Genomic DNA, 23351 nt, shown 5'->3' on the forward strand with positions numbered 1-23351 from the left:
TTCATTTTGGTTACTTGCCCCAAATTTAAAAAACTCCTTCCTGAGTTGGAATTGTCAATAAGTATTCTTTTGTTTAATGTTGAAAGCTGTTCAAAGCTGCTAGTTCATTGTGCTCACTTCAGACTCGTGGCACCAGGATATTGTCGACAGATTTATGACGTTGTTTTGTTATCCTGGGCCTCTTTGTGGAGTTTGGCTCTTTGGGTTGTTCAAACACCAATCGGATCGAATCTTAAATTGTCTGATTCGCTCTGATACCCTACATATATACAGTAGAACTGTTTTAGACGCAAGGTCCACACTTTTAGATTCTGTTGCCATTTTCAGTGCTTTTTACTATAAAAGACTATAATTGTTTTTTAAATGCCTTTTTTAATGCTGCTATATATATATATATATATGTGTGTATATATATATATATATATATATATATATATATATATATATATATATATATATATATATATATATATATATACATACACACACACACAAATATAAATATATACAAAACTGCATCAATTCTAAAACTGAAAAAGGGCAAAATGCCTATAGTCTCATGTTACTGAGTTTATTGGGGTGTTTGTATGAACTGTATAATGGTTTCAAACAATATGTACTGTAAAAACAGAAATGCTAGCCACATCCAGCACTACATTTAACATCTAATAAATTGAGACTTACGAATCTCATTAATATCTTCTGCGATGTCTCGGACTGATGCTCTCTGTCTGTATAGCTAACATCTCATGTGAATTTCCTGCTGACAGAAAAACACAAGCTAAATGGCACTGAATGCAGGTTATCTAGGAAGACCTGGCTTCCTTGTGTTCATACATTTAAAATCTGCTGTGACAGCTTCTGCCTTACATACTTCTGCCATGGTTCTTGTGACAAAAAGAATGAACTGAAAGCTACAATAACTCTACAGCACATGTTTATTGTGTTTCTCTCTTCTCCCCTGGTTCAGGTGGTCCTCTGACCGTCACTGATGCTAATCTAGCCCTTGGCCGCCTGTTGCCTACTTTCTTCCCAAAAATCTTTGGCCCTGGAGAAAATGAACCTCTCTCAACTGAGGAAACCATGAAGCATTTCCACACTCTCACAAAAGAAATTAATCAATACCTCTCAACTAACCAATCATCGAGCAGTGCTGCAGGAGGACACCATTCAGAAATGAGTGTAGAAGATGTTGCCATGGGCTTCATCAATGTGGCTAATGAGGCCATGTGCCGGCCAATCAGAGCACTTACACAGGTACAGCACCCTATTTAGTAATTTTCAGTTTGTATAGCTTACATAAGAGAATAGGTGTATTCTTTTTATCTTTCAGCAGGATTTTCCAACCTGGGGTGTATTTCCCGATAGCATTGTTAACTATGGTTGTTAATACTGGTGAACTTTATTGGTAATGATGGAACTTGCAACCATAGATTTTTTTGGGAAACACACCCCAGGCTGTTGTGACAAATTATTATTTTTATTATTTTTTTTTTTACATGTAGTGCAAATTACCGAAAAATCAGTTTGTACAAAATAAACTCGAACTTATCTAGGTCGTGCAAACTCTTTTTGGTAATCTAGGCCATTCTAAAGCCATTATATATTGTAGTGGCCAGAAGTGATGTCTGGATGGGATACTTGCACAGTATTAGTTTTTTTTTAAATTTCAGTCGAACCATACAAATATGAGTAGTGTATTATATTGCAAAGAAGAAAACTGTGAACTTAAGGTATTTAACTGACAAAGTTGTTTGTATGCTTTATTTCCAATCATGAATTTAGGCCTGCACGATAAATCGCATGCGATATTTCATGCGCATCTTGTCAGAAAAGCTGGTTCTGTAATTAGCAGTAAATCTCCATCACGTGCGTGCTTTCACATGGAGCAGCATTTACTACACAGAGCCATTGTTCACTGACAAGCTGTGCAAAACATGTGCAAAATATGATCGTGGTTTCGCGCAGCTTGTCAGTGAACAACAGCTCTGTGTAGTAAATGCTGCTCCATGTGAAAGCATGCACGTGATGGAGATTTACAGCTGATTACAGAACCAGCTTTTCTGACAAGATGCGCATGAAATATCGCATGCGATTTATCGTGCAGCCTTACATTAATTAATGTCTTACAAAACTTCCTTAAATTCTTTCCAGAATTGAGATTCATTCAACAGCTTTGATACAAGTTAAAAAATTTCCAAGGTTTTCTAGTGGATTAAGGAATGCCTTTTCTGTGCAGCTTCGTTGTGTGTGTGGTTTGTTTGGGATAATTGTTGCGTTATACCAGACCATTACACCAACAGGGACATTGCATTCTAAATATAGGGCTCTGTGTGGGCCAGTCAAGTTCTTCCACACCAAACTCATCCAACCATGTCTTTATGAACATTGCTTTGCACACTGGGGCACAGTCATGCTGGAATAGAAAATGGCTTTCCCCAAACTGTTCCCACAAATTTTGAAGCATAACATTGTCCAATATGTCTCGGTATGATGAAGCATTAAATTTTCCATTCACTGGAAGTAAGGAACCTATCCAAACCACTTTACAATTGGCACAATGCAGACAGATAAGTAAATGTTCTCCTGGTATTTGCCAAAAAACCCTCACCCATTAGGCTGCCAATCAGAGAAGCATAATTTACAATTTAATAACGCCTAGAGGGTTCAGTTCCCAGAGAATGCACGGACTGATGAGATGAGTTCCTTGAATGAAATACAAGTTGTGGGGATATTATTACCACATGGAGGGGAATTAAATTACCACATGAGCAAAAAAACAGTAGATTATTGTGGATTATTTTTTGATTATTTTGAGTATTTGCCTAAAAAATTTGGCTAATTATGATGGAAGTATGGTTCGTATTATTTATTAAGAACTCTTTTCCTCTGTCCAGTCCAGTGGAAGCATGCTTTACACCACTCTGTTTGATGCTTGGCATTGTACTTGGTGGTGTGAGGCTTGCATGCAGATGCACTGATCTTAGTAGATTGCATTTAACATTATAGATCACCAGAAATGGACCTGTGTGTAAATTACGTTCACGCCAACATCGAATCAGATTTGAATGTTTGAATATTGTCTCTCTTTTAACAGGCTAAAGGCCATGATACATCTAAGCATGTGCTGGCATGTTTTGGAGGAGCTGGTGGTCAACATGCCTGTGCCATTGCAAGAGCCTTAGGCATGAAGACTGTCTTCATACACAAGTATGTCTGTATGTTTATGCATGTGCGTTATCTGTGTGTTTTATGGGGTGGCAACAAAATGTTTTTTCCAGACTATGTTTTGCTGTGCTTAATGAACTCATGACATTACAAAGCAATGATAAGATAATATACAAAGACAATATACAAATAAAATTGTTGTGGTGAGGAATGAGGCACAGACAACATTTTGTTTCTTCTTTATCAAATCAGTCTGTATATTTAAATTTTTAATGCTTTAGTTTAGATTAGTTTAATTTAGCCATCGTTTGTTTTTTGGTTGTTTTTTTATTGTTCTTGCCATTAACAAGCCATTAACTACAGCTTTTGCCTCAATAAACTCCAAATTTGCTGCCTATTAATAGTTAGTAAGGTAGTTGTTAAGTTTAGGTATTGGGTGGTATTAGGGATATAGAATATGGTCATGCAGAAAATGTGCTTTATAAGTATTAATATGCATGCTATATATTAATAATATGCATGCTAAAACAACTAGTTAATAGTGAGAATTGGTCCCTATACTAAAGTGCTACCATTTTTTCTATTCAAACAAATCAAGCATCAAAATCATCTGGCATAACTTGCACTCAATGGAAAAGACAATCCTGGTGTGAGAGAACACTAATTAGAACTTTCCTGCAGCTCAAATAATCCCTAGGGGGTTCAATTCCCAGAGAATGCATGGACTGATGAGATGTGTTCCTCATGGTTGCATTGGGAAGTGTTTATGAGCTGTTTAGAATAAGAACATTGTAATGAAGTGTTTATGTTTCTGAACTGATTTGGTGATTTTACAATGCAATATTATTTCTTTCTTTTTTTTTTTTGTCCTGTCAGATACAGCGGAGTGCTGTCAGCATATGGTTTGGCTCTGGCTGATGTGGTGGAGGAGGTTCAGGAACCGTGTTCTCTAAAGTATGAAGCGGGCTCATACTCTGAGCTGGACCGCAGGATAGAGCAACTGTCTCAACGCTGCGATCAAATACTGCGCAAACGAGGCTTTATCAGGTCACCCTCAGAGATGCAGCCACATTTCAAAGCATCTCTTTTTTCTTATCTATTGTGTCATTACCTTTGAACAAAAACAAATGATTATAAATGCAGCAACTTAAGATTCTAATTGTGTGTATAGTTCTCAGATCAATTTAGAAGTTTTCCTGCACCTGCGGTATGAGGGAACAGATTGCGCACTCATGATCACAGCCACAGGTCACCCCAGAAACGCCCACTCCTGCATGTCTGGAGACTTCAGAACAGCCTTCACTAAACGGTACTGCTTTTTTTGTGAATGGTCAAAATGGCTTGCTGTTTGCTCTTCTGTCTCTCAGTCTTTCTCTTTCTGCATTAGATATCTGAAAGAGTTTGGCTTCACCATCACTGATCGGCCCATCATGGTGGATGATATTCGTGTACGCGGTTCTGGAAAGTCTGGAATTAGGTCAAAAGTGCAGCCCAAAGCAGGGCAGAAATCTCCAAGACCTATTAAGGTATTTAAACTAATGCAAACCTAATTATATACTTGCAGATGTTGGCATTACTCAAAGACACAATGCCTTGACCTTACTGTTATTGGCTATGATGGAGTTTGACCTGTGTAGCTCTTTAAAGCACAGTTAGTGTTGGTAAGTAGGGGTAGCGGTCGCACAACAGAGGAGAAGGGCCATGACATGTCATGGCTAGGACAACTCTAAGGTACAACACAACAGATGCATCACATTCAGTTTAAGGTAGAGGTCTGCGCAGGACTGTTTTTTTTTAGTCCCGCTAAAGCTATTTTTATTCGTCTTGTCAAAATAGCCTACAAAATGTTACATTTTCTGTCAAAACATTAGAAAAAGTGTTGCAAAGAAAAAATAAATAAATAAGACCTTACACGTGTTTGATTTTTTAATAAAATTAAATTAAACCAAGGAAATATGCAGGAATGTTATTGATTTTTTTTTTTTGGACCCAGATGACCCAGTGTTACTTTGAGGACCGTTATCTGGACACCACTGTGTATCTGTGGGAGGATCTTTCCTCTGATCACAGTATCCAGGGACCAGCCATCATTATTGATAAGAACAGGTGAGTGTTTTCCTGAAAGTTTCTAAATACTATATTATACATAGTCATTAGTGGTGCTTGCCACTCATTTTTCTGACAGTAGTGCCGATGCATTTCTTTACCAAACCTGACCCGTGTAAAATAAAAACAGCAAACCAAACCACACTTGTAGATCTCACCGTTTTTTACAAAATTGTCACACACATCAACATCAATTGTTGTGACTGAATTATGACACAATTCAGATTTTGTCCTAGGTAAATTTGTGCACAGTATTTAATGTACTTTGCAGGAGATTTTCTCTAGGCATCTTGGAGATGTTGTCACAGTTCTTATGGATTTAGTCAGCTAAGCACTAGAAAAAAAACAATGTAACACAGGGGTGTCCAATCCTGTTCCTGGAGATCTACCATCCAGTTCAGTGCAAACTGGAGACATTGAAGGAACTAATCAATAAAGAATTTTTGACCTATTGAAAGAATATAATTATAATAGTTTGTTAAAGACTAACACTTCATGCTAGTTTTTGGTCCTTTCAAGAGTGAAAAGATCTTCAAATTTCATCCTAGGATTTTTTTAAAAATTGATGGTGGATATAAATGGTTTAGAAATGTTCTCATTGTTTCTGTTCTCATCATATGATAATTTTGATATTATGAATTATTTTTTATTTTTTTATTAATATGTCTTCTTTGGTGTTGTTTGTCAGCACAATTCTCGTGGAGCCGGCGTGTGTGGCTCATCTGACAGAGGATGGTGACGTGTGTATTGATGTCGGAACGGGAACACAGTGCGTGTTAGGAACTGAACTCAACGCCATCCAGTTGTCCATCTTCTCCCATCGCTTCATGAGCATTGCAGGTCTGATGGGACAAGAAAAAAATATGTATTGACTGAGTAATGATTGTGTGGAATGGATAGTCAGGGTTTCTGTGGCTCTTAAAAAGGTCCTAAAAAAAATCTTAATTCACCCTTTCTCAAATTAAGGCCTTAAAAGATGTCAAACCAGGGCAGAAAATATTAAATTCATAAAGTAATGTCATTAAGTTGCATGCATTGCAAAAATGGAGTATCTTCCTCAGTATTTTGTCTTTATGTAAAATTAAATCTTGAAAAATGTAACAAATATTGGCAGATATTTGTTCTTGTCTTAATCATGAACTCACTTCATTTTGATTAGTTTTGCAGAAAAAAAATTCTTCTTAGGTCATTTTGCTTCTCGTGTATCTAAAGATGCTTTGTGGTTCCTCAAACACAGAGCAGATGGGTCGTGTGCTGCAGAGAACCTCCATCTCCACAAATATTAAGGAACGACTGGATTTCTCCTGTGCTGTGTTTGGTCCTGATGGAGGTTTGGTGTCTAATGCTCCTCACATTCCTGTTCATCTAGGAGCGATGCAGGAGACTGTGCAGTACCAGGTACACAAACACAAATATACAACAAATTACAAATCTTGATTTTTTTTTCATTCGGAAACATTCATTTTCTGTGGCTGCATGGCTGTCAAAGGTTTCTGTTATTTATATATAAAGTTAACTGTGTATGTAAACCAAAAGGATTAGAATCCATGCAGATGCAGGAAATAACACACAATCACTCTCTGTCCACCTCTCTCTCTCACTCACACACACACACACACACACACACACACACAGCAGTCTGAGCTGTACCTGAAAGGTTCTTTTGTTGTCTTTTAGATAAAGGCAGCAGGAGGCAGCATGCAGGAGGGAGATGTGATTCTCAGTAATCATCCATGTGCAGGCGGCAGTCATCTACCAGACCTCACAGTCATCACTCCTGTAGGTCAATCATGATGAGTTTTCAGCAGTTTCATCTTAAATGATCCACAAAGGCTATCATAAAAATGTTTGACTTGTTTTTCACCCCAAAACTGAAAATGAAGCTTTGTTGCTAATTACTGTAATGTATCTGGGTTTTTTATTTTAAATCTCATTACTGTGATACACTTATTCAATGTAGCAAATTAGCTTAATTTTTTTGAAAGAAGTCTTTTATACTCACCAATTTTTTTTTTTATATTATATATTTCTACTACTTAACGTTTTTTTTTTTTTGTAGAAACTGTGATACACTACCATTCAAAAGTTTGGATATTCATCAAGGACATTTTAAAATGAGGAAAACTGTATCACATTTTCCAAAAAAAATATTTTCAGCACTGATAAAAATAAGAACCATTATAATATTTGAGCACCAATAATAATTGCTAAAAAATTATTATTATTATTGGTATTATTAAGAAGACTCATGACAAGACTGAAGTAATAGCTGCTAAAAAAAAATCTGCTTACCATCACAGGAATAAATCATATTTTTAAATATATTACAATAATTTTTTCACTAATATCAAAACCTTCATGTAATTTTTCAAAACTCTAGACAAATAATTCACAACGATGATAAACATGCACATTTTTAAAACTGCTTAACATTTTTTCCAAATGCTTGGATACAATGCACATAAACCTAAGATCATTTGCTCATTGAACTTTAACCACTGGTTCAAACTGAGAAAAGTTAACATCAAAATATTACTATTTCAAAATGCAACCCACTAGGTTAGACAATAAATCGCATGCGATTGTCATGCGCGTCTCATCAGCAAAAGCCAGTTCTGTGATTAATAGTAAATCTCCATCACGTGCTTTCAGCGGCATTTAATATACAGAGCCGTAGATCACTGACAAGCTATGCAATATCGCGTTCATAATCGCAGATTAATTACCTTCGATTATGAATGCGATATCATCACGTGCTTTCAGCGGCATTTAATCTATGTATTAAATGCCTCTCTATCTGAAAGCATGTGATGGAAATTTACTACTAATCATAGAACCGGCTGTACTGACGAATTGCGCATGATAATGGCATGCGATTTATCGTGCAGCCCTACCACCCACACATTACATCTGAGTTGAATATCTATTCATTACATTACAATGATCTAACCATCAGTTAATAAAACTGCTCAAAATGCTAAATAACTGTTGCATTACACTTGATACATAGATTTTATGGAAAATGATGAACAATATTACATTACATTGTTTAGATTATGAAAGTGAAGCAGAGTATGAGGACTTGAGTATGTTCAGGTATAATCAATTTCAAAATGCCTGTTGTTGGGAGAAAATCCCCCCAAAATCTATATCATTGTTATCAGTATGTGTTTTTCCTATAGTAAATGTCTTTTTAGAGGGTGGTAGAGCTGAATGCTGATGAAAACCATTTAGATTTTTGGATGAAGCAGGCTTTATCCTGGCCATGACATGGAGGAGTGGTTGAGAGCTCAGCGGTTGAGAGGGGGGCCCGACCACCCCCCACTGAATGTAATTTTGAGGGGGTCCCATAGCAAAATCATTGCAAAGGGCCCAGAATTCCTAGCAACAGCACTGAGTGCAATCATGGTTTCAGACCCATCCACAGTTTATCACCTTATATTTACTCCCATACTCCTTAACCCAAATTTTTCTCCACATGGAGGTGGAAGGTTTACAATAGGCACCTTCACAAACAAGTCACTCTTCTCCAGGCCATGAATGATGCATGCAATGACATCACAGGAGACCAATGTCAGGCCTGGACTTGCCATGCCAGAAATTTTTTTCCAAGATGTTTAGTTAATGAAAACATCCATTATGATGTGGATGAGAACCTGTGGCCAGATTCCATGCCAGTAATTTTTTTTTTTGTTATATTTTTTTTTCTTATATTAATTTTCAGATTTTGTTCAATGATTCCAATGTGTACTTGTGATATATGAATGTGTAGAACCATAATGAAATGATTGTACTAACAACTACACAGTGAAACTATGGGTATCTTGTGTTTGGTTGGTCTAAAGTAATGTTCCTATGATATTTCATGCTAAATTAGTTATTTGAACCAATAATTCTGCAAATTGTTCCTATGATATTTCATGAAATATATATGAATGCAACTTTGCATGTTGCATTCATATATTTAAAATTAGTTATTTGAACCAATAATTCTGCAAATGGAAGGCTACTTTAAATATATGAATGCAACATGCAAAGTTTTGCACATTCATTACAAATAATGACTTTTCAAAGTTTTGAAATTGGTTCTGAAATTGATGACAAAATGATTGTAAAAACAGAAAACAGTAATAATATTTCATGATACTACTGTTTTTACTGTATTTCTGATTGTAAAACAAATCAGCATTTGTAAGCATTAGAGACTTTATTAGATCTTTGTAAATCTAAATTTTTCATAGTGTGGATGCTTAAATGCCAGTGTAAAAAGTCAAAATGACCCTAATAATATGCTTAATTTTCTTAAACAAAACTGTTGATTTTGCAGGACAAGACTTGATGAGATTTGCTCTGTGTTATGCAGGTGTTTGGTGATGGCATGCATGCGCCGGTGTTCTTTGTGGCCAGCAGGGGGCATCATGCTGATATAGGAGGCATCACTCCAGGCTCCATGCCCCCCCACTCCACCTGTCTACAACAGGAGGGCGCCGTCTTCACTTCCTTCAAACTGGTCACGGGTGGAGTTTTTCAGGAGAAAGGTTAGAAGAGATATCAATCAGGTTGAAGTCCGTGTAACAAATACCAGGGTATTTCCATGGTCAGTCTATACAAGATTGATGGTGTTTGTTTTGTTTTTTCTGTCATTATTCATAGTCATCTTTATACCCATCAGCTGTAACAGATGCGCTCATGGCACCCGCTCAATATCCAGGATGCTCTGGAACACGCAATCTCCGTGACAATCTGTCAGACCTTCGGGCACAGGTAGCAGCCAATCAGAGGGGTTGTCAGCTGGTGGGGGAGTTGATTGCCAGCTATGGACTGGAAGTCGTCCAGGCATACATGGGATACATTCAGGTGTTTACATTTGTCTGATGTTTTAAATATAGCTAATGAAAATCTCAGTTTGAAGTTTATGTCAGGGTTTGATTTATGTTAGCTTAAAGTTCCCTGTGTATATTTAGAGTAATGCAGAGCTTGCGGTTCGAGACATGCTGAAAGATTTCGCCCGTCGGCGGCGACAGGAAACGGGCTCTCTTGAGGTTGAAGCAGAAGATCAAATGGATGACGGAACACCGATCAGATTGAAGGTCCAGATTGATGAAGAGCAAGTAGGAAATCATTTTAACTTTTGCAGATTCAAATCAGTTTCTGATTTTTCATTTTGATCATTCATCCCCTCCAGGTTTCATACTGAATATAAGATTGAGAATATTGAATATTCTTTTTTAATAGCGCATTCTGCAATATGTATGTATATGAATGTAAAACTGTGCAAACAGTATAAACTGCTGTATTTAAGTGCTAAAATGACAGTAAAAAGAACATTGCAGTGCATTGTTGATCAATGCCTCTGTCCATCTGTGTGTCTGTCTGCAGGGCAGTGCATTGTTTGATTTTACCGGCTCAGGGACAGAAGTGTGGGGTAACTGTAATGCTCCTCGTGCCATCACCCTCTCTGCCCTCATATACTGCCTGAGATGCATGGTGGGCCAGGACATCCCCCTCAACCAGGTAACACACATACACACATTTTGGTGGATTATGCTTCCCACAGTAAAGGTTGTTAAAGGAATAGTTCATCTAAAAATTTGAATTGTGTCATTATTTACACAAGTGGTTCCAAACCTGTATGAATTTCTTTCTTCTGCTGAACACAAAAGAAGATATTTTGAAGAATGTGGGTAACCAAACAGTTGCTGGTCCCCAACGACTTACATAGTATAGACAATGCGGAAGTTAAGGAAGTCATTGGGTTACCAGCAACTGTTTGGTTACCTACGTTCTTCAAAATATCTCCTTCTGTTCAGCAGAAGAAATAAATTCTTTAGGAGACTAATCAAACCAGAAGAGAGTAGCGAGTAAGGGTTTCAAGGGATTGCATATGTAGTAATACTTTTATAATAAACATTTTGATAGATGGATAGAATCTCCAATTTTTACAAGAAAAAAGAGAACAGTGTTTAGGAGAACAAGGAACCTGTAAGAGACAGGAGAGCAGGAAGACAGATACATTTAAACAGAGGAAGACAAGTAACTTGAACTGCAGGTTAATAATCATTTCTAATAATGCACCACTATGGAATTTCAGGGCCGATTTTAATAAGCAATTCTTTTTAGCAATTTATAATGGATTTTTTTTATAATTTTTTGTGGGAATCAGTGAATCAGTGTGACTGTATTACGGATGTTATGCTGTAGGCTGGGCTGTATGAAGGTATATATCATTACTGTGATATAAAATGTCAACTGTAAACAGATTTATTCTTTTAACAATTTAAAATGGAGCTGCTATCTAATAATTTAAAAGAATCAGTTGATTGCTGTGTGCATGAGACTAAGAATGCTGCCATTTGACTGGAGGAAGATAAACAAATAGATCAGGAGGATCCACAAAGGATTCAATTTTCTAAAGGGTTGTTAATTAAGTGATATTGTCAGAACAGAGGTGCAGCAATCAACCGCGAGAGCAGTGCAGCTCCCCGACAGTTTAGAGGAGCTCACAGGCTCACAACGGAGAAAGCATTATGAATCAAGCTTACTTGACTACAACAGTTGATGTTTGATATTTGACCATGGAACAAGTATTAATTTTTTGTTTTATGTTTTTTGTTTTAGCCAAAAAAAACATTGTTTGGGTAAAAGTTATTGATTTTTCTTTTATGCCAAAAATCATTAGGATATTAGGTAAAGATTATGTTCCATGAAAATATTTTGTACATTTCCTACCATAAATATATCAAAACCTAATTTTTGAATAGCAAAATGCATTGCTAAGAACTTCATTTGGACAACTTTGAATATGATGTGATTAAAATTTTTCCTTTCTCTTTGGATTGTTACAAGCTCTTGGTGCATAAAGAAGATCTGTAAAGTTGCAAAGACTAAAGTCTCAAATCCTAAGAGATACTCTTTATAAAAGTTAAGAGTCAACCACACCCCCCTAAAACGGCTCGTTCTAACACACCCCCACATCTCTACGTCACTATGTGGGAAGATTTGCATAACGCCACCCAAATGTTCACACAGAGAAATAAGCCGTAACTTTTATTCTCACTGTTGCCGCCGCTGCCACGTTGTGGAGTCGCTGTGTGTTTCGTTGTGAAAGCAAAAATACTTTATTTGGCCTTCCAAAACAGGACATGACTAGAAATCAGTGGTTAAGTTGTATTTCAACACTGTTCCAGAACAGTTCAACCCAAATATTCAGATGTGTGCTGCGCATTTATGGAGGAAGAGGACTGTTTCCTGAACCAGTAGCCTGCAATGTGTCTGTGGCACAAAGGCTGTTTCGATAAAGTTGGGCAGTTCAAACTTTGCAAGAACAGTCTGGCGCTTCTGACTCACAGCCTGTTAAGTAAGTTTTTTATATTTAAATAATTTGCCAATGATGATTCAAACACAAGTTTTGAGCAGAAGAGTAGGCTTGTTGTTCGTTGTTTCTCTAATCACAAATGCAGACATGGTTTTATGTTTACACAGCGCGATACGCAATGCAATGCGTAAAAAGACAGTATAAGTCATTATAATCAGTAATTATGTCCCCACTGGTTGCAACGAATACCTCGTTTGTAATGTTTTTTTTTGGTTTTGTCTCGTCTAGTGATGTGCGGATCGTGAACGAATCGATTATTGCGTTCGACTTCAAGCCCGGCTACAGGCGGCGATCAACGAGGGTAGCCGCTTGCAGTCGGGGGCAGAGTTGAAAACAGACATGTCAAGCCGGACACTTTCTGCTCCCGTTAGTGACACTCACGTGGTGTTTGCATACTTTATCACAGATGAAGTAAATTAAATGCAATATTTGTCAAATACACAGACGTTTTAGAAACGTTTTCATGAGCAACAGAACAGTTTTACATACTGCTTAATACAGCGTGATTTTTTCAAGAATAAAGTTCAACATAATCATATACTATTTAAATACTAATAAAGTGGGTGTATATATGCTTTTATCAGTGTTGTATGATAAACGTTACTCAATACAACAGTGCGACTACAGTAAAAAAAGCTTTTACCGTTCAAAAAATACAGATTTGTGGGTATTATTGGAACTGAAAAGGTTAGAATAAACCCGAAACACACGTGATCGTTGTCATGCGGTGAATCTGGCTAATCGTGAAGCAGCTGTGTCGTCATTAGCGCTCGTGCAGTCGCAAATATAAATATGTGCATGCATGGAACAGATCGTGCAGTGTCGTAAATCATCGCAAAATAGAATTATCATTTGCGCATGTGCGTTTTCTAAAGCGTAGTGATGGGTAGTGATGGGAAGTTAGGCTCTTTTCAGTGAGCCGGCTCTTTTGGCTCAGCTCCCAAAGAAGAGCCGGGCTCTTTCAACTCCTGAACGGCTCTTAATTTAGGATTTTTTTGTAGGCCTTTATTTTACCATAACTTTGCAAAAATTAATGGTTTGTGTGTTGAAAACCCTTTCATGTGCAGTGTTTTTATGAGAATCCTTATAGTTGCCTAATTTTGTGCATTTATTTTGTTACAAAATCATTCTTTTGTTTGTTTTGTTTAATATTTTAATCAAACATGTTATTGCACAAATTAACAACAAATAATCTCTACAGAACAGAACTAGAACCAAACTCAAGCAAACAGTATTAATGTCCTCAGTGAAGATTGGGATTCAAAAAAAATCAGATGCCTCAGCTTTGATAGACTGATCCTATTTCTTCTTTCTGTGATTATCTCATAGACAGTATAAAAATATGGACGTAGTGTCTGTGACATCACCCATAGACTCCTGAAGAGCGGTTTTGAAGCTCAGGGGGGAAAAAAGTCGACCGGAAGTTGAAGTCGGCCGCGTGCCGCCATCTTGTAGCAGAACTTCACTTGTGTTAGCATCCCATTGACTCCCGTTCATTTTGGCGTCACTTTGACAGCGAATAACTTTACATCTGAGGTGTTTAAAGACTCCATTTGTCCATTATTTATTTCTAAAGATACACGACAATGTATAAAGGGCTCCATTACCTTCTATGTTACATTATGACCCCGTAGAAACAGTTTTTGTAAAAATAGGCTAACGATTGGGTCATAACCACTCGACTCTCTGTCGCACAGTAGAGAAATTACCGTACAGACAGGAGGAGAAGCTCGCAGGCAATCGGGGAGACGTCAAGAGATATGGCGTACTGGCGTTACATTTTAAAATACTATACAAAATAATTAATCAGAATACTTACTCCTGCTCACTCAGGCCAAAGAACTCCCCGCTCAAGCTCGCCGTCTCTGCAAGATTAACGATGGCAGTTTTCACGCACAGCTACTAGAAGACTTACATCTGTCAGACAGGTTGCTGACGTCATCAAGTTTAGTTTGAGTCTGCGCGTCAAAAACGGAAGTTCTAAAAATCGCTAAAAATGGGCTTCACTTGTCTCAATTGAGTTCCAATGCGGGTCGCTGTGTCCATTTCTTTTACTGTCTATGAAAGTGTGCAGAGCGGGCCGTCGCCATCTTGGCAGCGCGTCACCGTGCGACTCTCCCGGATAATCGAAAAATTGGCAGAATGGCTGTAGCTTTTTTGTGAAGCCACGCCCACCTATCGCGACGGCAGTGTCAGCAGCGGCAATCCACCTGTCACTCAAGTGACCACGCCCTTAATTAATGCAGAACTTTGAGGCTTAATATAATTTTAATCGGATGAGTTATAAAAAAAAAATTCACCCCCCTCACAGTTGTCATGAAGGGCAAAATTAGCTATATAGAACAAAATCATTTTTTGAACCAGGCTGTAAACATGTTTTTTTTTTTTCTGCTGTAAAGTTGGGCATCTTAACATGGAGTATCTATGGGATTGACTCCCTTCTGCAGCCAGCCTCAAGCGGCCAGTTGATGAATTACAGTTTTAGTCACTTCCTTATTGGCTTCACGAGAGAGAGCGGGAGGTTGCCGCTCGGATTATCTGCCCTGTTTCACCCCCCTCTCTGTTTTTACATAATGGTATGATCCCATATACTCACATCTGATTGGCCGCGATGCGATTGCTGACCAATCAAAACAAAGTTCTGCCTTGAGGTAAGCAGCGAAAGGAAAAAAACTGGGAGCCGGCTCTCACTCGATGCGAGCCGGCTCTTCTGATTCACTACAAAGCATCGGCTCTCAGAGCCGCATCTTTTGCGCATGACACATCAGTCTACTACGCATGCGTAGAACGGATCGTGCAGGTGGAACGGATCGTGTACTGACAGTCGCTCTGGAGAAACTGCGGCGGCTGAGTCAGCCGGCTGTTCTCGAAACGCTCTCGCGGTACTTTAATGCCACACGTGACAGTCATGTGGCGTCGGCGCCCCCTCAAGTCGGACAAAATTTCTAACCGGCATGCACTGTTTCAAGTCAGATTGCGATCGGTTTGCGCGGCGCTGCATGAAGCCGAACGCACCTTTTCTCTCGGTTTTTTTGGTTTTGTCTCGTCTAGTGATGTGCGGATCGTGAACGAATCTTTCTCATTTGAAACGGTTCACATCTCCACCGTGCACTAATCCACAAATTACTTAATTTATTCTGTTTATAAACATGCCTTACACTCCCTCTGACGCGAAATAAACCAATATCACAAGTTATTCAGTTACTCCTAACAGTACATTGACTGAACTGCTAAAAGAGAACCGATTTACTTAATTTATTCTGTTTATAAAAGATCCAGCCCACATCTGGCCCGCATGGATTTCACGCGGCCCAGATGTGGGCCGGATCTGGGCCAAAACTATGTTGCTGTCTGGCCTAACAGTACATTGACTGAACTGCTAAAAGAGAACCGATGATGGGATGTGGATGAGCAGAGCAGCTGGACTGAGTCTCATCCTGCTGTGAGGCATTCGGCCAATCACAACACACTGGATAGCTGGCCAATCAGAGCACACCTCGCTTTTTCAGAACAATGAGCTTTGTAAAAATCGACGCGTTTCAGAAAGGTGGGGCATAGAGGAGCAACAATAATGTAAATTTTTTTTAAAATAATGAACCTTAAACCGCATAAACACATTGCATTAAACCAAATACACAAAATAATGTTCTTTTTAGCAGCATCATATGACCCCTTTAAAGGTGATTTTCTCAGTATTTAGATTTTTTTGCACCCTCCGATTCCAGATTTTCAAATAGTTGTATCTCTGCCAAATATTGTTCTATCCTAACAAACCATACATCAATGGAAAGCTTATTTATTCAGCTGCTTTCATATGATGTAGAAATCTCAATTTTGAGAAATTGACCCTTATGACTGGTTTTGTGGTCCAGGGTCACATATATCAATGTCACAACAGTAATAACAGTAAGTGGATAGTTCAGCCAAAAATGAAAATTCTGTCATTAATTACTCACCCTCATGTTGTTCCAAACCCGTAAGACCATTGTTCATCTTTGGAACACAAATTAAGATATTTTAGATGAAATCCGAGCGCTTTCTGACCTTCCATATACTTTTACGAAGCTATGAGAATACTTTTTGTTTGCAAAGAAAACAAAAATAGCAACTTTATTCAACCATTCTTGTCACCCTAGGCACCATTTTGGAGAGTACCACGATGCATGTGCATGCTTTCCGGCACGTAAACAATGTATGCGAGTGGTGCTGCTGACCTATAACATGCATGCGCTGCACCTTGTTAACATACAGAAGAAAACATGCATCATGATACTCTCCATAATGGAGGCAGAGGGTGATTCGTGGGAGACAAACCCCTTAAAAATGCAGTATAATAAGCAGATACCAGGGAACATTTTTAAACAATATAACTAGTATCATACTAAAATTAAAAGGACGTAAATGTAATTTATTATAAATAGAATATATCAATATAAAATATTTAGATGTTATAAACTGATTGAAGTAAAACAATAACAAGAGATTTAAAAAATATTCAGAAACACCTAATTTAAAGTTCAATTGCACCTACAAGTTGCATTTAATATCAATAAGTTGGGAGCAGTTAATCTAATTAATATATTTTATATATGTATTATATATAAGTTGTTTTAAGGCACGTAGTTTATATATATATGACTATATATATATATATATATATATATATTATATATATATATATATAAATTATTGTATATAATAAAATTATTATAATATATATAAAATAATTTTTACATCATCTACTGCAAGTCTAAGATCAACATTTTAAAGCTTCAAAAAATACATACAGGCATTGTAAAAATAATCCATGTTAATCAAGTAGTTTAGTCCAAGTCTTCTAAGGGGACACAATCTTGTTTTATGATGAACCGATTTAATGTATGCTTTTATTCCTATATAAATATCAATGCTCATACACAGAAGATCAAACATGCTTGCTTGACACACATTCTTTGCACATAATTCTGCTCCACTTTTTGTTTACAAAGATTTTGTTAAACTAAATAAATATTCATAGTTGTGTGAGTAGTTGACCTGCCATCTAAATTAACTCTTACCAGTATATATTCATAAATCTTAATAGACAAATTCAAATAAATTGTTATTTGACAGCATTTACAATTCATTTTCGCTTTCAGTTTAGTCTCTGTTTCAGTTTAAAATGACAAATATTCCAAATATCTTCACACAATTGGAATATGCATAATAGTTTAGATTTTTTAAGGTGTCCTTGTTACAGTGTTATTACAAAAAAAGTACTGAGTAATATTAATATTAACAACATGTGCTTACTATGGGGTCAGGGTTATGGTTGGATTAAGGTTTACTGCTGTTACTGAAGTAAGTAGATGTAACCTATAACAAGGACACTAAAATAAAGTGTTATTACACTTTCATGAAGATAATGATTTGTAATTAGCAGGAAAGACTTTGTGTTCGATTAAGTGTTTTGTGTTTCAGGGCTGTCTGGCCCCTGTTAAAGTCATCATTTCCCCCGGCTCGATCCTGCAGCCGTCTCAGAATGCTGCAGTTGTGGGCGGAAATGTGCTGACCTCACAGAGAGTGGTGGATGTCATCTTCAAAGCTTTCCAAGTGTGTGCTGCATCACAGGTGTGTCATATCAATCAGAATGATCTCTATCTACATCTTTCAGTGAAATCTCCTTGTGCTGCAAAAATCCAGTTCTGGTTTTCAGAGCACGTGGTTTTGGCTGAGTCAGGCCAAATTTAATTTTTTACCATGTTTTCACAAATTGTTTCAATACAGCTTTGCAGAAAATCATGATTTTAATGATTCTTGATGTCTAAATGCAACTACTCTTGTATAGTCTTATTTAGCAGATTAGAGTTGAGCAATAATATGATTTACATTTTACAACAATACAAGCAGTCAAGCAGCTGAGATATGCTATATAGTATGTATCACCATTCACTAGTGTACTTTATCTGATAATATAGTTTGCATTTTTTAACAATTTAAGAATCAACCAGTTGAGATTTTCTATGTATAGTACATACTACTACATACTACTCTGTGTATCCAGGTTGAGGCTGAATATACTTATAGCAGTTAATTCGTTATTAATTAATTATAGTAGCTTAATTAGTTATTCATTATTAATTAGTTAATGAATTTGAGTTACTAATTTGTTATGTAGTGATATATTGAGAATTATAAAATCTGTGACGTTTTGTGCAATTTATAACAGTTTGAATTAATGACAAGCTTAAAGGGTTAGTTCAGCCAAAAATGAAAATTATGTCATTAATGACTCACCCTCATGTCGTTCCGAACCCGTAAGACCTCCGTTCATCTTCGGAACACAGTTTAAGATATTTTAGATTTAGTCCAAGAGCTTTCTGTCCCTCCATTGAAAATGTATGTACGGTATACTGTCCACGTCCAGAAAGGTAATAAAAACGGACCCTCTGATGTCACATGGACTACTTTGATGATGTTTTTATTACCTTTCTGGACATGGACAGTATACCGTACATACATTTCCAATGGAGGGACAGAAAGCTCTCGGACTAAATCTAAAATATCTTATACTGTGTTCCGAAGATGAACGGAGGTCTTACGGGTTTGGAACGACATGAGGGTGAGTCATTAATGACATAATTTTAATATTTGGGTGAACTAACCCTTTAACTACTGTTTCTATATAAAAATTTGGTTTATACATATAAATGATGCAGTTAAATATTCTTACCATATTGGCAAACCTTAAGCAGTTTAACTGAGGAGTTAAAGAGTTAGTTCGCCCAAAAATTAAAATAAGGCTGTGTTTTACTCAACTCCGGGGCATCCTAGGCGTATATGACTTTCTTCTTTCAGACGAATCCAGTCGGAATTATATAAAATATTGTCCTGGCTATTCCAAGCTCTATCATTGCAGTCAACGGGTGTTGCAGTGCTTCAGCCCAAAAGAAGTTAAATAAAAAGCGCCTATCCATAAAAAAAAAAAAAAAGTGTCTCACACGGCTCAGGGGGGGTGAACAAAGGCCTCCTGTACAAATTGATGCATTTTTGTAAGAAAAATATCCATATTCAAAATGTAATAATCACTTTAATCTAGCTTGCGCTCACTGCTGTAAACGGAAGCAGTTCTGCTCAGAAGTGACATACACGGAAACGCAGCGGAGAGATCAAAACAAAACATCGGTCAAGAATTAGAAGTACAAAATGAGGATTTGTAAAGAAGAATGTCAGAGGACTTCTATATAAGCCAAGAGGAGACTGGTTTTCCTTTGCTAAAGTAAGTAAACTTTGCTCCTGTTTACAAACGTTGCACAACACTGACCTCATACGTCATCCGCCCGGAGCTGCTTCTGTGTACAACTGTTGGTGCAAGCTACATTAAAGTGATTATTATGTTTTGAATATGGATATTTTTCTCACAAAAACGCATCGATTCACTACAGGATGCCTTTATTCACCCCCCGGAGCCATGTGAGACACTTATTTTTAATGGACGAAATGAAAAACTCTATATGTGTAAATTTAGATGCTGTTTATGATCATACTTTTTGAATTCTGTAATATTATTTCTTTAAGGGTTGCATGAACAACATTTCGTTCGGCAGTGAGAACAGTGGTTACTATGAGACGGTTGCCGGGGGTGCAGGGGCAGGGCCAACCTGGAAGGGGCGCAGTGGAGTTCACACTCACATGACAAACACTCGCATTACTGACCCTGAGATCCTGGAGAGCAGGTCTGACTATATTACAACAATATAGAAATGTTCCATTCATTCATAATGTGGAAGAGATTGTTGAAGTTGAGTTGCTGTCTCAGGTATCCAGTGATTCTTGAGCAGTTTTCCCTGCGGCCTGGTTCCGGAGGTACAGGTCTGTACCACGGCGGTGATGGTGTGATCCGGAAACTTCGATTTCGTAGTCCAGTGGTTCTGTCGGTATTAACGGAGAGGCGTTCTACACAGCCCTATGGCCTACACGGTACCTTCATCACAGTATATTTATATACTTTCATATACTGTATGTGCTTGCGTATACATACACACACACACACACACACACACACACACACACACACACACACACACACACACACACACACACACACATATATATATATATATATATATATATATATATATATATATATAATTCTTGGTTCATTTAGGAGGTAAAAATGGAGCACCTGGGCTGAATTTGTTACATAAAACGGATGGCAGAGTTTTAAATTTAGGGGCCAAGAATACCATCAGCCTGGATCCTGGGGTAAGACAAACAGTTTGTGTTTTTGCATACTTGTGAATATAATCAAATCAATAACATATTTTTTAAAACGAGATGTAAACAGTCATATCTACTAGAGGGGATAAAAAAATGTTAAAAAGTCTTATAATTCTGACATTTTTTACAAGAGAAACTGAGAATTGCTATTCTATTCCGAATACTTTATATCTCACAATTCTGACTTTTTTTCTCAGAATTGCCAGAATAAATCTCAGAATCATCAGAAAATAAGCAGCAATTATCTTTTTTATTTCTTTATTCCATCATGGAAAGGTTCTTGAATACATACTGTATCAGTGTTCAGGAAAAAGCTCTTTTATTCTACATAAGGATGTTTCACCCTTAATGGTCACATCTATATATCTCTCTTCAAATGTCTTTGTTGTTTTCAAATGATTTTGTGTTACTGTTAGGGGAGTTATTGACTATAGAATTTTCATTCAAATGGACTGACGTGTGGCATACATAACAGGACATGTTCAGTCTTTTCACCCCTGGGGGAGGTGGATATGGAAGTGTGGATGAACCGGATGGAGACTATCAGCTTCCTTCTAAACGCCGTTGCCAGTAGGAGCCACAGAACACAGTTTAAGAAGAGGAAACAAAAGGAACAAAGTACTGGAAAATAGAAACTGTTTCTGAGGACAGCTGAAATAAAGTCTAATGAAACCTCTTATATTAAGTGTTTTTTTCTGTTCTACTATAGTGATTTAAAGGTCCGTTATAGATTTAATGTACAGTAGTTGACAGAATTAGTGATCCGTGTATTAATTCAATACAGTAAAATGTAATGCTGTTGTCATGAGCTGGAGGGGTATCATTGATAATTGAGATCATAGTAATGGGTGTACACACCTGTTTGGGTTGTTTAGCTGCCTAAAGCCCAATGGGCTACAGCATAACTACTACATATAACAATGGCGAATGGAGATTTGCATCCATTGTATGTCATTTCCCCTTACAAACACCGGAAGCAGAATTTCAAGTACTAAAATAGATGCAGGTTTTGTCCTCCATGGAATATTTGGAAATTCAATTTAGCCTATGGCTTGTAGCCTTTACTGATGATGATTGTTAACATTTTATAGATCTGAATATGCTTATATTTTTGTAATGCCTGGTGTAGGCCCTATTTGTCATTTTCTCATGAAGTGCAGATTGTTTCTCCATTTATATGTCTTAAAGCGTGTTTTGTAAAATAATAGTAGGCTTATGAATCGTGCTATAAATAATTGAGACCTCATGAATTATTATAAAGCCTAACACTATTCATTAACAGACCTACCTTAACTACTCATTCATGTTTAGTTAGGCTAAGTCATAAAGAAACAGGGCTAAAAACAGTGCTGTTTAATGAGTTCATAATGAAAGTTCATTTTTTTGTGCTTCAATTTTTGCACAGGGTGTTTTCACAGAGGCTGATTTTAACTCCAATGCTGTTCAAAAGTGAGCATTTTCCCACCAAGTTAGTGACACTTAATTAAATTGATAGGCTATGTCAATTTTATAGGCTAATTCATTTAAACGTGTTATTTTTATTTTAATAATTAATTGTTTTTCATTGAAACAAAAATGTTAATGTTGCAATCATATAGGCTAGGTCTGATCAGAGATCAGCGTTTTCAGATGATATTGACAATCTTATTTTATTTTATTCTATTTATTTATTTATTTCACTTGTGTTGGAATAATTCGATAATCTGTGAAATAAAATAAGGAACAAAACTACTATCACACTATAATGAATATTTACCATTTGTCTTTTAGGAGGAAAAAAATGAACTCAACTGGATGTAAAACTTCAACATTTTTGTAAAATGCTAATAAGCTTATAGGTCTATTATCCTTCGTATTAATTTTTTATTATTTCATGCGTTATCTGAATTGAACTGAAGGTCTATAGCCTACACAGTCTTTAAAAATAAGGTTCCAAATAACTTGTTTTTGTGTGTGTGTGTGTGTGTGTGTGGAGAACATTTTAAAAATAAATTTTTTTCCACTATAATGTGAAATGGAAATTTGTGAAATTAAAGTTTCCATGGATTTTTATAATATTTTATTGACCGCAAGCTAAATACATTTATCAGCATATACGTAGCCTATATTGGATTACATGTTCATTAAATCACTGTTTAGCCCTATGTAAGAGTCAGTAGTCTATTTCAAAATTGATTTGTCCGAAAACTCTTCGTCGTTGCATGAAAAAAATATCCCTCCATAAACAGAACCCATTAGTAGAAATCGCGTTAACACCACGAAAAAAGGGAGTTATTAACTATTTATGTTGATTCTGAAAGTGAATAAATTCTATAGCCTATTCATAAATGTAAGAGCACCGTTTCTATTGTCTTGCTATAGCTAAATAAACGATCATGCTGATGGAGCTAGACAAATGAACTGATGATGAAGCTAGACAATTACATATTATTTATATTTCCAG

The 23351-nt window shown here is 36.8% G+C and overlaps 1 protein-coding gene across 2 annotated transcripts in view; it reads left to right on the forward strand.

Annotated features, from left to right (window-relative positions):
• The window catches only part of LOC109070247 (5-oxoprolinase-like), a 34946-nt gene extending 13359 nt beyond the window's left edge, over nucleotides 1–21587 (forward strand). Inside the window, exons 10-27 of one of the 2 annotated variants that reach the window (XM_042735231.1) lie at nucleotides 971–1257; nucleotides 3098–3210; nucleotides 4045–4215; nucleotides 4340–4477; nucleotides 4556–4694; nucleotides 5162–5274; nucleotides 5963–6114; nucleotides 6512–6672; nucleotides 6952–7053; nucleotides 9638–9812; nucleotides 9947–10131; nucleotides 10239–10385; nucleotides 10654–10788; nucleotides 18110–18259; nucleotides 20207–20364; nucleotides 20448–20608; nucleotides 20796–20893; nucleotides 21384–21587. In XM_042735231.1, coding sequence (XP_042591165.1) covers nucleotides 971–1257; nucleotides 3098–3210; nucleotides 4045–4215; nucleotides 4340–4477; nucleotides 4556–4694; nucleotides 5162–5274; nucleotides 5963–6114; nucleotides 6512–6672; nucleotides 6952–7053; nucleotides 9638–9812; nucleotides 9947–10131; nucleotides 10239–10385; nucleotides 10654–10788; nucleotides 18110–18259; nucleotides 20207–20364; nucleotides 20448–20608; nucleotides 20796–20893; nucleotides 21384–21482 — 2684 coding nt within the window. In that variant the 3' untranslated portion in view covers nucleotides 21483–21587. The remainder of the gene's footprint in view (nucleotides 1–970; nucleotides 1258–3097; nucleotides 3211–4044; nucleotides 4216–4339; nucleotides 4478–4555; nucleotides 4695–5161; nucleotides 5275–5962; nucleotides 6115–6511; nucleotides 6673–6951; nucleotides 7054–9637; nucleotides 9813–9946; nucleotides 10132–10238; nucleotides 10386–10653; nucleotides 10789–18109; nucleotides 18260–20206; nucleotides 20365–20447; nucleotides 20609–20795; nucleotides 20894–21383) is intronic. The other variant, XM_042735232.1, reaches the window with a different exon arrangement.
• Nucleotides 21588–23351: the final 1764 nt, after the last annotated feature.

The sequence above is a fragment of the Cyprinus carpio genome, chromosome B12, assembly GCF_018340385.1.
Source record: "Cyprinus carpio isolate SPL01 chromosome B12, ASM1834038v1, whole genome shotgun sequence".
Taxonomy (NCBI): Eukaryota; Metazoa; Chordata; class Actinopteri; order Cypriniformes; family Cyprinidae; genus Cyprinus; species Cyprinus carpio.